We start from the raw sequence: 15,762 nt of genomic DNA, 5'->3' as shown, positions 1-15,762 counted from the left end.
GTATTAGTCAGGATTCTCTAGAGTCAAAGAAAAAAATATATATACATATATATATATATATATATATATATATATATATGACAAATAAAGAAACAACTTGCATTTTAAGCTCTCTACTTTGTCAGACTTGTGTGTTCTGGCTATAATGCAAGGTTTACATCTGTGACTAAGTTATTCTACTTATGTGTTTTTTCAGATGTGGAACAAATGGCAATTGACTGGCTTACCAGAAATATCTACTTCGTGGACCATGTCAGTGACCGGATCTTTGTTTGTAATTTCAATGGCTCTGTGTGTGTCACCCTGATTGAATTGGAGCTTCACAACCCTAAGGCCATAGCAGCGGATCCCATCGCAGGGTAAGAACATCACCTTCAGCATGCCTGGTCTGAAAATATTCTTATTAAAAATGAATCAAAGTATAACATGAGATTTTGTTAGAGAATAAGACTTTAATATTATTTAAAAAGAAATGCTAACCAGCATTGCAGGAAGAGAAAGGGACTTCATTATATATCACTTCATTATATATGAAGTGATGCCACAGCCACAGCCTAATATACCAACAACCTTACCCTACCCAAAATTGCTTGTGGTCTCCAAAGAACCTCACTATAGTAGTATTAAGGTTAAAGATAGAGAATTTTTGAAGATTTACAAGGAACTTTGCAGTTAGCAAATTTCAAAGATTCCTTGAAAGATACAGTATTTATTGACTTGAATCACCATAGCATTTAAGATTTTTAAACAAAATACAATATAGATTCGATGGTACTCCAACATTAAGTTATCTTTGTTAGTTCAGACTATTTTAAGGAAACGTTAATATTTATACCTAATAATATCATGATATTAGTGAACTCAGCAGAATCCATTTATATATTTTAGTCTTTTTAATTTGTGATTCAGTTCATTGATTTAAAAACAGCCCTTATAAGACACTCTTTTTAATAATAACATCATTAATCATTTACAAATATTTTATTGCTTATTAAAATATGATCACAAATATTTAAATTTCTATGAACTTTGTTCATATATTGGGAAAGCCTGTATAGACACAATTCCCATATTTTACAAACATGGCAGAACAATAGGAAGGGGAGTAACAAAGAGGCACGGGCAGTTCCCAAATTTACCTGCTCACCAGTGTGACCCAAGGCTACTGCGGAATCAATGACATGCAGTGCTACTTGAAAGGATTGTTGGTGTTGAATATGTAAATTGTAGCAGATTGGAAAACTGGAATTTTCTTCTTACTGTCATTTCCATAGTCCTCAGGCTGTTCGACTGAAATGTCTTATGGAACTTATCCTAAACTGCCATAAGCCTCCATTCAATAAAGGGGAAAATATTTACTGAGGAAGCAGCTGTCATCCATATGTGGACTTTTGTCACTCTTTACTTAAAGTCTGATTGAATATTAAGATGCATCATCACAATGGTTCTGATTTTGACAAGAACAGCTTGCACGTAAGAACTCTGCTAGGAAGCCTGCGTAACATAATTCTTGAATGAGGCACTATTTGTGTTTGCAGCAGATGGTTACTTGACTACAGCGATGCTTCAAAAGGCATTAGTAAAAGAAGTTGTATTTAAACTGATTTGTTTGGGTGGTTGGATAAGGGTAGTAAGAAAGAATTGAAATTTGCAAGCATGCTATCAGCATTCTTTTGGCGTCCTTTTTAGAAATGTGGGTGCAGGTAAGTTATTCTTGGATGGTGCTAACTGAATCTCAAATTGACCCTCAGATAGCCTTCTCCATCTTGTATGTCTAAATGTTCAGAGGTGAACCTGCTTCCTTTTTCCTTTCTCCTCACCACATTCTTTGCCTTTCATAAAAACAGAGATCATGTGACTCTTTTCAATAAAGCTGCCAACTGAAATGTAGCATAATATGAATGCCATCTCTCATTCTTAGCAACAGCATACTTTATGTTTGCAGTCAACTTATTTCTCTCTGTCATTACGAGAAAGAGTCACATTTTGTCATTTTGTCAACAGAATTAGATGTAGAAAGCCCCATACTGTTTGCACACATTCTTTGATGGGTTCCTCGGGGCCTGGTAACTGCTTAAATGTAATTTTGCTCTGTGCCATTTGTCACAATAGGAGGTCTGTTATTTATTTATTTATTTTTGGTATGGTCTGACTCTCACTCAGTTTTTCAGTCATGATCACAGATATCAAAGCAAGAACTGTTCTGCTACTGTGTGAGTAGATACAGTTTGCAGCTGAATACTTCAGCTTAGTTCTGCTTGTGTGTAAATGGCCTTCTGGATGAAAGCACGATGAAGTTTGGGGATAAACAGGAAAACGTCCACAGTAGGACTTGCTTTGAAGAGAATATTTATATGTGAGCTATGAATATAGAAATATTATGCTATTAATATTTTCTTTATTTCTAATTGTTCTGGGAAATATCCTTTTCTCTTGTAATGTTCTAATTGTTCAGAGACAGCAGAATATCAGAGTATATCAGCCAGGCTCTCGTGCCCTGACCTGAAGAGGCTTAGAACACAATCAGAATATCCTTATGTCCCAAAGATCATGTAGAAGGAACATCATTTTTCGGAAGTGTCTGTGACTTGACTCTTCTCCCTCTTTTTGATTTTTACCTCACAGCCATTCCAAAATTTGCAGCACTATCTTTGGAATTTTATTCTTTGTTGGTTTTAGTTCCTTAAAGTTTGGATACAGAAGACTAATGTTGTATGAATTCCCATTATGTTGGGAGCCAATCACAACAAATATCCCCAAAAGATGTTTTTAATAATGTTTGTATGTTGCCTTTGATTTATAAATTACTTATTTGAACTTACTATTTCAAGCTATTTTTCAGAGATATTTCTCAAAGCTTTCCTCTTCTTTTCAAAATTTCAGCAACATTTCCTTTCAATGACTCATTGAAAATGGCCTATTGCTGAGGAACCATTAGAGTTGGAAGGTGGCACAGAGGTCATGCAACCAGCGTTAAAAATAGCCAGTCTTTCAGATGGCCACTCAGTTTCTGCTTTTTTAATGCTTCAGAACTACATCTTACCCCATCATAGACTGCATTTCATTTCCATCAGATTCTTTCTTCTTAACAGTCTTCTCAAAGGCTTTATTTCTTGTAGGCTACACTTATTTATGATGAGATATTGATGAATAAGAAACAAATAGGAAAAATAAGATCTCTCCCAGGAATTAAAAAAAGTGGGTTGAGGGCATTGTATCAGAAAGGCAGAACAAGTAGCTATAGATATAAGAACAAAAGGAAGGAAATATTTCTCATAGCTACAGATATAAGAATGGAGGGGAGTAATATTTTACTCATGCATTGCTATATTCATAAGTACTTTTATTTTATGTTTTATTAAGCAATAAATCTTACAAAGAGTTTGATAATTTCTTTCTAGTTTAGGTTGTATATAAAAAATAATTGTTTCACATTTTTCTTCTTTTATTGGGAATAATTTCTTATAAAATATATTCTAATCATGCCCCCCCAACAACTGCCAGATCCTCTGACCTCTCCATATGCCCAACTTCAAAGTTTCTCTTTCCCCCTTCCTCCCTCCCTCGCTCCCTCCCTTTCTCCCTGTTTTCCTCTCTCCTTTTCAAACAGGCAAACAAACAAAAACTCATTAAGATTTATTAAGAAGAGAAAAACACACAAAAGTCCTGATTATTTTCAACATAACAACATTGGAACCTTTAACTGAAAAACCAAACCAAACCAAATTAAACACACACACACACACACACACACACATACACTCACACACACACACAACAATAACAAAAAAACCTAAAACCTCACAACTTGTGAATTTTATGTTACATTTAAGGAAGGATACTTCTATTTGTGCATTAGTAGAATAGGGCAAAAGAGTTTGATGGGATGAACTGGGCAGAGGTAAGGCCCGTTTCTTCAGCATCTGTTTCTTTAATAATGGTAAGGCAGAGATAACTGAGAATGTCAGGAGTCTGTGGTTTAACTTTTCTTTATTGTTTCTTTGATTTTTGTTTTCTGTTTTTTATTCTGCTACCTCCTTGGATGAATCTAATCACTCCCCTTTGGAGAATTTGGAGGTTCATGGAGAAGTAACTAGACATCAGTACGCAGCTTTGGCAAGACTGCTTTGGACCCCGGGAAAGATGCCTTGCCATTCTGAGATTCAAATTTCTTTTCTGAAGTTGGTGACTGAATGCATAATGTCTCAAGAAAGTGGAAGTGTGTGTGTGTATATGTGTGTTTGTGTGTGTGTGTGTGTGTGTGTGTGTGTGTGTGTGATTCTACATAGTAATATAGTAATTCTGGAGAAGCTTAGAGTTCAGAAGTTCAGTTGAGAAAAACTGGCAGGGAGAAGGCACCTTTCTGTAAGCACTATGAAAATGATTGTTAATGTTAATGCTGAGCTTATATTGTAACCACTGCTTCTGATGTTCATCTTCCTGCAAATAAACACAGACACTAGAAACTCCCTAATTAGCAGCTCTGAGAATTCTGTCTTGCTACCTGAGGTGTCTTGAGCAAAAACAACTATCAGTCTAAAAGCTGGTGCAACTGCAGACTGTGCCTGTGCCAGCACCTTGAACACTCCGTGGTAGCTTTGAAAGAGCTATGCAAAGACCGCAGCTAATTGCACTGGTTCTTGAAAGGACAGCACTGGCCAGGACTGTTTGACAGTTTCTTTGACAGTTTTTGTAGCCCCAAGCCTTGATGAATTGCTACCTTCTGGGCCACTGGAGTAGCACTACCCACTGAACCCCTGGAACTACCTTTCATACCATTCCCCTTGTACTATAAATGATTCAAGGCCAAACCTCCAATTATGTCAAATCACCCATCGGTGTGGCTGCAGTGGACTAAATGAATGACTTTGACTGATCTGCAGTCTTTCTTAAAACTGCAGAAGCAGGCTACTTGTCTTAGTACATAAGTCTTTTGGGAGAAACACTGTGTTACTTCCTTCATTGTTTTTCTGGGACTATTCTCAGTAGTATGTGCTCTTGTGGACACATGAAGAAGCTGCAAAGACAGCAGAAGACTGGAAAAATAGCAGGGAGGAACATGGACATGGCCTGGCAGCCAATAATCTAAATATTGGCCTGGTGCTCAGATGATTGGCAAAGCTTTTGCTTGAGATTTGACAGCTGAAGTTTACTCTGGAGGCTCGGTGAACCTGGTAATGCAGGTGCTCAGTGTCTCAGCTTGACAGCTGAAGATCAGGCCTTGTGGTAGGACAGGAAATTCAACACCTCCAGAAACCCATACCCTGGAGCTTGCAACATCTTGATTATACTTGATGCTGGAGGGTAGCAGGAACTGGCAGTTCTGATCCACCCAGTCCAAGTCTGAACCTAGAACATCACAGGGCACTATTGGCCTCCATCCCATTCACCTATCAGGATCTTCTTCACGGGAGGATAAATTCATGCCTGAGCAATCCTGGCAGCCCTGGATGACTCAAAAGATGCTGCCTTTCCTGTATTGTCCTAACAGAGACAGGTTTGGAGTCCTGGCAGCCATGGCTAAACTTTGATTAGCAGCCACAGAGAAAGCAGCATGGGCAGGAAGAAGACTAGGGCAAATGTGGAAACATGAGAGAGAACCTACATAAAAGGAGCCAAAGAAGAAAATCCATAAGCCTTTATCTGCCTGGTTCCAGAAGCTATCAAGTCCTCAGAGACAAAGATCTTAGACCCAGGCTAAGATCACTAACAGTTCTGAGAACTAATTCCACTGTTAAAGACCTGACCAACTCATCATTATTGGCCATTGAGAATAGAGGCCCTCCACAATGGAGGATGTAAACCCATAATATAATTTTGTACACAATTTCATCATCAGCTTTGTGAAGGTTTAACCACTTTCCAAGTCTACTCTGCTCCCTTGTCCTTAAATGCTGGGTGATACGACTTTACCATTTTTTTTTTTACATACTACCCCGGGGTTTCTATTCTTTAAATGGTGGGTGATACAGATTTATCATATTTTTTTACATACTACTCCGGGGTTCCTGTTACACTGTGATGAGCTTGGAGACATGCTGGGGATTTAGGGTACTTCTTCTGATCCACATCTTTGGCTGAAAATGTAACCCCAGCTGATGTAACTGCCAAAAGTCTCTTAAAACCTACATACTCAAACAATAAAATATAGACCCACCTTTCTCCAAGTATATGTATGTGTATTTGTGTATGTGTGTTCATAAACATATGTATGCAACAATAATACGCAAAGAAAAAAGCTATCAACTTGAGAGTGAGGAGGACCTGGGAAGGGTTTGAGGAAGAAGGAATAGGGAAGAGATATATTATATTCAATGAAAGCATAAAAAAATAAAATAAAGTTGACTTTGTGGAAGACTTTAGAAAATCCCCATTCTTCCTTGCTATGCTGGTATCGATTCTTTCTTTATTGTATAAGTTTTGAAGGTCTGTTAAATTTGTCTCTAAATTACTAGGTTCACAATTCTGTTTCAATTAAACCTATTCAGTGTTTGCTTAGCCTCCCAGGAATGCTTCTGAACTCCCAGCCAAAGGAATGCTGCCACTCAGAAAGGAGGAGTGTCAGGAAATAACAGTAATAGCTTAAACTGCAAAACAAACAAACAAACAAACAAACAAACAAAAACAAAACCTGGGGATTTAGGGTAGTTCTGATTCACATCCTTGGTTTTGTTGTTGTTTTTGGTTTTTTGGTTTGTTTGATTGTTGTTTTTTTTTAAACCTTACTTAAAGATATAGATCTCAGGCAGCTTCAGGGTTAGTTACTTAGTAACTTACATCAAAGTGTTCTACATCTAGGTTGCTCAAAACAGGCCCTGAGATGGACCAAATTCACACTAGTGCTTGCTGGCTGTGATACATTATCTTGTTCCTTGAGTATAGAAAGGGTTCCAGATCTGATTTTCCCTTTTTGTCTTGGTTTGAATTGATATGTCTCTCTATCTAGATGGGTTCATTGGTTCTTGGCTTTAGTAAATGGAGGCCAGCATGTGGAAATGAACAGGAGTCAGGCAAGCATGCCATGTCACATGCTGTAAGAGCTAAACTCACCTGTTCAAACTGCCATTTTAAGTTCTTTTTTTAAACACGTACCCTCAGGAATTGAACAGTCTTCTTTTACCAAACTCAGCATATTTGAAAAGTGAAAGAGTATTATTTTGTTTCAACTATTTCTTTCTTTCTAATCAGAGTGATATAATTTCTTTCTTTGGAATATTATTTTTTATATTTAAGATTTATATGTACCGTTAGCATGTTATGTGACACTGAGACACTGGGTGGTATCACACTGATAATATATTTATTATCCCGACTTTTCTTTTAAAACCTTTTATGAAAATTATGGTAGTTTTTCCTTTGTTTGATTGATTCACCATTCTAGGAAAACTGAATTTCCAAATACTGGGTAATGGTAAATATATTTCTCTTTCACTTATAAAGTGATTGTCAAGTGGCCTAAAAGCTTTTTCACTCTTGCCATAGAATAGATTGCATTCTAAAAATCTTTGTTAATAATAGAGAAGGATTATTTATGGTATCAAATAGTTTAAGATGTTCTCTTGTTTCCCACTGGGAGTTCTGTAAAACAGAAATTGGATAGAAGGTACTCAGGCTTGCTCTTGGATAATAGGAATGAGTCCCCATAGTGCTTAGGTATGGAAAGAATCAAGATGACGTACACAGCATTCTTGTAACACTAGGAATACAAAAAAATGTGCATGACATATCAGATATTAGGAGAACATTGAGAAATATTTTCCCTAATTTTGAAGCATTTAAAATACTGGGCATTCCCTCTCTCTCTCCTCTCTCTCTCTCTCTCTCTCTCTCTCTCTCTCTCTCTCTCTCTCTTTCTTTCTTAATTCCTCATATCAATAATGGTTTGGTTAAAAAAATAAAAATCTCAAACCCAAGCAAATTTTAATTTGTGAAATAACATGGGGAAAGGACAAAAATTAAAAGAAAGCAATAACTCTCTGATATCATTCCCCTGCTCATTACAACATTTTAATATACAAAATCAACTTACAGGCTTATCAGGCTGTATAATTTACTCAGTTCTAAAAGAAGTGAAAGCAGCCCTAAGCTTTTATTCTGAGCTGTGTTTCATGTTGCTGGACTGCTGGAACTTGAAGAATATTGAACCAGTCCTACTTGCCCCTGAGCCATACTCTTAATAGTTCCAGTATGGAAAAATTGCCCTCACTTTTGGGTAAAAGCTAGAGTTAGAAATGTTGTTTTAACTCAAAATTGTATTGCCATGTAAGAACAATCAAACATTGGTGTTAGTTGGTTCTTGGCACCTTTTATTAGTGAAATAAGGGTCTTTGTTTGCAAATGAAAATTTAAAAAGCAACTTAATGCTTTCTAAGCAAGCAAAGCTAACATTTCTCTGTCATTGTCAGCTGATTTTATGAGTTCAGATAAGACCCTATAATAAGAGTCTAACACAATGACAACAGAACATCTAAATTGAGTTGGTATTTGATTCAGATATTTGTGAATGAATGGTATTTGTACTTTTATTTCAAAATTATTGATACAAAATTCATATGTATGCATAAGAATTAGCTAACTTATTCATTTAGTTATTCAAAATAAGTTATATTTCAGAGTACACATTAACTTTGCTATGCATGAGAGAATGATGGAATCCTAGCATTCTCATAAGCAGTAATGTGATCCTTACACCATGATTCACAGAAAGGAGAACACAAGTTTATACTGAATACTTGTTCATTGGAATCTTACCTTCTGGCTCCCAGATGTGCATGTGTATATCTTCCCATAAGGTAAATACACTCCAATTAGACCAACATATCAGGCCTCCAGATGATACGTAGTCTTTTTTACAGTTGTTTTTGCTTCATTTTTCACATAGCAATCTGTGAATCAAATGACAGAGTATCTGAAACTACTACAGCCTCCTTCTCTGCATCAAGTAACTAACAGAAAATTTAACAAAATACTGTCCTATAGAATATAAAAGGCAGACATAATAGTAAGTGGTCAGGCTAAATCCACGGCCAATTTGTTGGGACAAGACTAAGGAAAATGAGGTATACATACACTTCTCAGGTAGCTGGAGTCACCAGTCACTGGTTGTATTCACTATTGTTCACATTTTCCCTTGTCCCACTTTCTCCTATGCTTATCCTCCTGTGTGATGTTCTTTATATTTTGTGATGATCTATATCCCTTTGATGAATTGGACCAGTGTTATCCTCCTGGGCTCTAGATAAGTCATACATTTTCTTTGTTTGTCCTTTCAGCTTTACATGTTTAGGTAAATGAAGATTTTATAACCGAGGCTTGTGGACTCATCAGAATTCATTTGTATATCTGAAGGTGGAATCAATTTCTATTGGGGCATACAGCCTTTAATGACAGTCAAAATAGAGACTTATAAACAGGTATCTGAATCCAGGGAATTTTCTATTAGAAGGAAATAATTGGAAAAATAAAGCTCAGACTACTTCCAAATAAATAGAAGAGAAATGTATGGTACCGATATCATGAGACTGTGTGCTGTGGAATATGAAGTGCTTGAGATTAAATTGCATTCTTTCTGATGGATATGTTGATGCTTTTTATAGGAGGCCTGCAGGTGCTAGATAAGTATGGCAATAGCAATGATGATGATGAAGACAAAGAAGGTAGCAGCAACTGCATCAATAACAGTGGCAAAGGTGATATTCACCTCAACAAAACTATTATGGAAACTGAGTGGATGACAGCCTTGCTTTTTTTAGCATACAAAATTTAAAGAAAAGCCTCTAGTTTGTTCCATAGGGATTGATACTTCAGAGTTTAATAGTGATGTCTCAATCTTGAACATAGTCTTGAAAAGTTGAAGATAAGCAAAATTATAGATACAATGAGGGGCAACTTGATGTAAAGTGTGTTTTATTTAGATCATCTTACTCTTAAAATGCTCATACCTTGCAAAGATAAGCTGTCCCAAAACAAACAGACTGGCAACATATAAATTCAAGGTTGTCCAACATAGGAAACTGTTAACCCATGCCTGAGTTTTAGACTATTATTTAAAAAAGAAGAACACTACCAGTCTACTTTTATTTGTAATTTGGTTTAATATTACATGCTTTAAGGAATAATTTTAAGTTTATTTCATTAAAATTAATTAAGTAACAATGCATATCAATAGATTATACAATATTTTATAATTAATTTAAAGCAAAGAAATGACATAACTAAAGCCAAAATCGTCCTTTTCCAAACTAGTCTTACTAGCAACATTAAAGGCTCAGAGTCCCTTGCTCTAAACTCTTATAATTCACAGTTCTTAGGTGGCATATTGGGTAGAGGCATTTTCCAGGAGGTAATCAAATTGCATTTCAGTTATAAAGAACATTATATGATACCAAAGTGTTGTTAGTGTTTGTATTATAACACAACATCCTATGAGGCCTCCTGTTCTACATTTTTCTTTGCTAAGTCAATACTAAATGTTTTTCATGAATTATACGGTTATCTGATATGTGCTTTGTGAAGTATTTAATTATGAAAGTGGGAGAATGGAATACCTTACCATGTACAATTTTAAATGCCCCAGCTCATCCTGTGACCATAACAATACTCATGTAAAACACTGACCTGTTTGTCATTTACATGGAACATAGGAAAGTAGTTTCACAGCCTATAACTTCTTTATTTTTAGTACGTTGTACTTCTTCAGAATGTAAATTTTGCCTTTTCAATTGGGTCGGTTTTCTTTGAAGGACATTCAGAGAGGAAATTAAAAAGAAAAATATGAGTATTATGCTTAGCAATGTGACTGAAGAGTTTTTTTGTTCTAAGCAATTTCTCTGTTATAATGATCTTCCAGTGTCTTAGAAAATACATAGAGCTCCATTTTCCCTTATGTTCTTTTCTACATGAGATCTCAATAGGTGAGATTACTTGACTTTGATTTTTTTTAAAAAAAAGGAAAACCAAAAAATACTATATATTGTAGCCAAGACTCAAGCTTAAGAGAGTCATACCTTAGTCAACATATTCTTTCCAAAACCTTTTTCTATAATAGTCTCATTTTGTAATTCAGAGAGACCTTGACTCTTGAACATACTGTGGAGAATATGGCACAGAGCTCACAGCCTCACACTCCAGACTTACAGTTCCTAGGAGCATGGGTATGTCAGAATTCCAGGCCCACAGACTACAGTATTATTTACCACATTATTTCCACAGTAAGTCATCCTGACCATAGGGAATTAAAGGGGAGGTGGATGGGAATCTTTTGACATGTCAACAGGATCCACAAGACTACATAGTGACCCTGAAAGCAATGGAACTTGAAGTACGTACTACAAGTGTATTCCTTAGGAGAGAACTGTTACAATTTCATATAAATTCTATGAAGATCTTTTTGGAGTATTATACAATTTGTAGCCAAATTTTTATAAGGAGAAACTGTAAGCCATTTTGGAAAAGACCCATGGTTATCAGAGCATGGTAGTAGGGGAAATTATGGGTAAGCTGATAAAGTAGGGGGAAATTGGTGTCACTGAAATGACTCTGTGTGATACTGCTTAGATGAATGCAGACCACTGTACATTTATCAAATCTTATTGTGGTAGCATAAATTAATTGGGGTTTTCTACCTGACCTTTGATTATTTGGCTCCCAAATAAAAGATACAAAACCTTTATGTTTATAATTAGCCTTTAAAGCTCTAGAGCAGGGCAGACAGCAACTCTCTAAGCTATTTCATCTGCATTTCTGTCATGTTCTGTTTGGGCCACTCTTAATCCATCAGACCAGAGCTCATGGCTATGTTTTCATGATTCACCTACACCATGGCATCATCTACTCTCTTTACTTCTCTCTTCTCACCCTCATGGTCTCTGCCTCAGTCCCCATGACAGGAAACCAAAGCCCACTCTACCTCTCTTCTTCTGAATGGCTTCTTTATTTAACCAAAGTTGTAAATTAAGGAGCTAGGATTCATACCATCACTTGGTATACATGAGGATCTCCTGATCTCTGAGGCAACCAGATCTTGAGGACCAGTATTTGACATTGCAATACATAGCAACAAAGCAAACCTCAGTATCTTCTAGAACTGCACAACATACAGACAGTCTTAATATAGACTATGGTCTTAAGTTTGTAGTGAAGTACTGAAGTAGATTCATGAATTCTAATGTGAACTAAAGTAAGATGTTACTGACAGGTAAGGCTCAGTACTCAGGAAAACTATTTCTGCTAAATTTTCCATAAATTTGAAACCATTATATAAATGCTAAAAGTATTTAAAAAGAAGATAAGAAAATTCCCTTTGGTGAATGGTCATATGATTATAATGTGGATCATCCAGGAAGTTGAGGACTTCCCTTAGAGTAACTTGCTATTTGTACAAGATAATATGTCCTCAGACATAAAAATAAAGGATGTTATGGTAATGTCCTTGGACATAAAAATAAGGGATGCTATGCTACTGTCCAAGAATCCTGCATTCTTAGTCAGAATCAAAGTCCATAAGCACATTTCTTCTGAGCTTATTGTACAACCAGCCACCAGTGTATAAATTATTGGTGAAACAAAACTCCTTTTCTTGTACCTTGTATTCCCTAAATGGAAGTCTATTCCCTTTAGAAAGTACTATTGCCATTTCATGGCCATGGAGACAGAACTCAAAGAGTGTTTGAGTAGTTTCCATAAATATATAATGTATGACAAATTTTTTTACTGTGATGGTAATGATGAGGTTCTATTTCCCTAGGCCTCCTTAGGCCACATTGATAAGCTAGCCTTGGTAAGGAATATTATTTTCTCACAATTCAATTTTAAACATAAAGCAGCTGATAATGGCTGTGAGAAGGAGGTATGTAAACATTATCATTTCTTGTGGAGTAGAGTCTCTGTGCCTTTTCTTACTACTGTGGACACAGTTGGGCAGAAGGAAATGGCTTTCAACACTGAGAGGATCAATGGCCCATCACTATGCATTTCCCCACATAGCCTGGGCTCAATGTGAGGCCTGCATGAGAACAGAAGCAATACAAGGGAAATCAAATGACTGCTAGATAACACAGACTTGTGTGAGAATTGCATTTTCATCACAAATAAAGGATAGTTTGTTCCCTGGTGCGTTAGAAGAACACTTTCCCAATTTTTGGAATGTGAGTTTTTGTGGGTAAAGTGACTTGGTTGTCCCCAAAAGGAGAGTTTTCAGCCCAAAAATTACTGACATGAGTTGCATGAACCTTATTACCATATTTCTTGAATAAAAGTACCATCCAGAGCAGTACAGATGTGATTATTGCCAATTACTGTTTACTATTGAAACAATTCTCTTCTCAGTCCCTTTCACTTCTTGTAGCCTTAACTGTAAAGATTTTCAGTACTTTTGAAGTTTGTGATTTTAAATTTTACTTATGCCGGAATGTGGTTGATAATTCATTGTCACAAAGTATGTTTTCCTACAAGTAACTGACGAACTGGAAACTATTTTTAACAGAACAGGTGCTTCCCTATCTAGCACAAGGAGAAAAATCATGTTGCAAGACACATCATTGTCAATAGATAGAAGCTGTCAGGAAGCTTCTATTAGAATAGAACAAATAGTACACTGAGTCACACATTTATTTTTATTATCAATTGCTAAGATATAGAATATCTCACCCACACTGGAAACTTATACATACCTTACCTGGCAGATGATGATCTCCTGGAATCCTATCTTCTGTTTTAGACTTCTTAAATTTTCTTTAAACCCTAGTCTTCAGTGTCCTCTTCTAGTATATTGCTTGTCTCGTTACACTTATGCTTTGCCTTTTAATAGCTATAGCTATAGCTTGGTTTTTATTGACATTGTTATTGAGTATTGTTAAATGTGAATATATTTGGTCATAATTAAAAACACATGATCTAGAATCCAACAGAGAAGATTAGACTTTAAAATAAAGCATGCATACATACTGATTAGGTGTGAAATATGTTTTACTCACTAAAAGTCTGTTTTCTTTTTTAACTTTTTTATACTCCAATCAAATCTATCTTCATAACAAATGCTTTAACATTATTATCTTTCCCTTTGATAATTTTATCATCACATCTCTAACATAAGTCATAAAATAAATGATTTGGTAATAAAATCTTTTTAAAAAAATCTTCAGGATGAGGGGAAGTAGGGAGTAGCTAGAAGAAACCATAATCAGAATATACTGTAAGAAGAAAATCTATTTTCAATAAAAGAGATCAGAAAAATCAAGGTTTTGTAGGTAGAAAAATGTTTTAGAACTCTGAGATCTGTCATAGTATAGGAATAATAGACAATTAGTTCTGAAAAATAATTAAAATATAAAATATTCAGTAACCAAATAAACATCTCTGTAATTATCAGTGGTTGAGTCTCGTACACTATTAAAATAGCACAGTAGTTATATCAAGTCAATGTCTTTTCAGAATACTTGACATACATGACATACAGTAAAATCATTCCTGGATATACCAAAGAAAGATATATAATTATATAGTATATGTAATAGTTTGTGGCATATACTGCAGCTCCACTTTGGGTTAATTTGTACAGAAATACTCACTGAAAAATAATTTATTGTTGGAGCTAACTGGCAAAAATGTAAAATATTAACCTACATTTCATCTATAATTTCATACTATATACTTTACACTATATACTGCATACTACACACTACAAAATACAAACTACCCACTATATATTATATATTACATACTATACACTACTATCTAAAGTTGGTTAAGATACAGCTGATTAACTGAGCTTTACACAGAATTATATACACACACAAACACACATATATTTGATATATTTCCATATACATATGAAAAAACATATGTTTTTGATTGTATGTGTATGTGTGTGTGTGTGTGTGTGTGTAATGATGAAGAGAACATGGTAAAAGTAGGTGTCTCACTTTCCTTTTGCTTTCATAATACATTCTGATTAAGGTCACTTATAATAGAAAGTTTATTTTGGAGCTTACAGTTTGAGGGTTAGAGTCCATGATCATCATGGCATGGAGCATGGCAAAGGCAGGTAAGCTTGGCACTGGAGCAGTAGCGGAGATCTCACAATTTGATCTTCAAACACAAGTCAGTGAGCAGTCACTGAGAATAACAAGCACTTTTTGAAACTTCTAATTCTACCCCAGTAACAAACAAGGTCATGCCTCATAATCCCTTCTAAACAGTTCTACCAATTGGAGACTAAGTATTCATATATATGTGTTTCTGGGGGCCATTCCTATTCAAACCCTACTTATGGTAAAACTTTAGCAAAAATAAAATCTTAGTGAAAAGTTTATGTGAGCTTTTTATTAGTCATGTAAATTTTATATTTTTTTACCTCTGCATAATTTTTTTATGATTTCTTTGGGAATTTCATACAATGTACTCACTTCTCACTCCCAGGTCTACCCTTCCTCCCTTGTACCTTTAACTAAAACAACAAAAATACACCAAGTCCAACTTGTGCTTCCCATATACTCATTGGAGCATAGTCAAACTCCCAGTGACCAGCCCCCAAAAGAAAACCAAGTTTGTTCCCAATCTCTCATCAGGGACTATCTTCAATAGCTTTCTGCTAGACTCTTCTCTCTTCTCTCCTCTTTTCTTCTCTGTTCTAGTCTCTTCTACTTGCTTGCTTGTTTTCTTTCTTCCTTCCTTCCTTCCTTCCTTCCTTCCTTCCTGTCTCTCTTCCTTCCTGTCTCTCTTCCTTCCTTCCTGTCTCTCTTCCTTCCTTCCTGCTCTCTCTCT

The 15,762-nt window shown here is 35.7% G+C and overlaps 1 protein-coding gene across 7 annotated transcripts in view; it reads left to right on the top strand.

Moving 5' to 3' along the window:
* Lrp1b (LDL receptor related protein 1B) overlaps positions 1-15,762 on the top strand; it is a 1,939,581-nt gene that overhangs the window by 932,124 nt on the left and 991,695 nt on the right. For all 7 annotated transcript variants that reach the window (XM_031370139.1, XM_031370141.1, XM_031370138.1 and 4 more), the window contains one exon: positions 197-359. In XM_031370139.1, the coding sequence (XP_031225999.1) occupies positions 197-359 (163 nt within the window). The remainder of the gene's footprint in view (positions 1-196; positions 360-15,762) is intronic.

This window comes from Mastomys coucha, unplaced genomic scaffold (genome assembly GCF_008632895.1).
Source record: "Mastomys coucha isolate ucsf_1 unplaced genomic scaffold, UCSF_Mcou_1 pScaffold15, whole genome shotgun sequence".
NCBI classification, from domain to species: Eukaryota; Metazoa; Chordata; class Mammalia; order Rodentia; family Muridae; genus Mastomys; species Mastomys coucha.
Note: the sequence above shows the minus strand (reverse complement) of the source record. Positions and strands in the feature narration are given on the sequence as shown.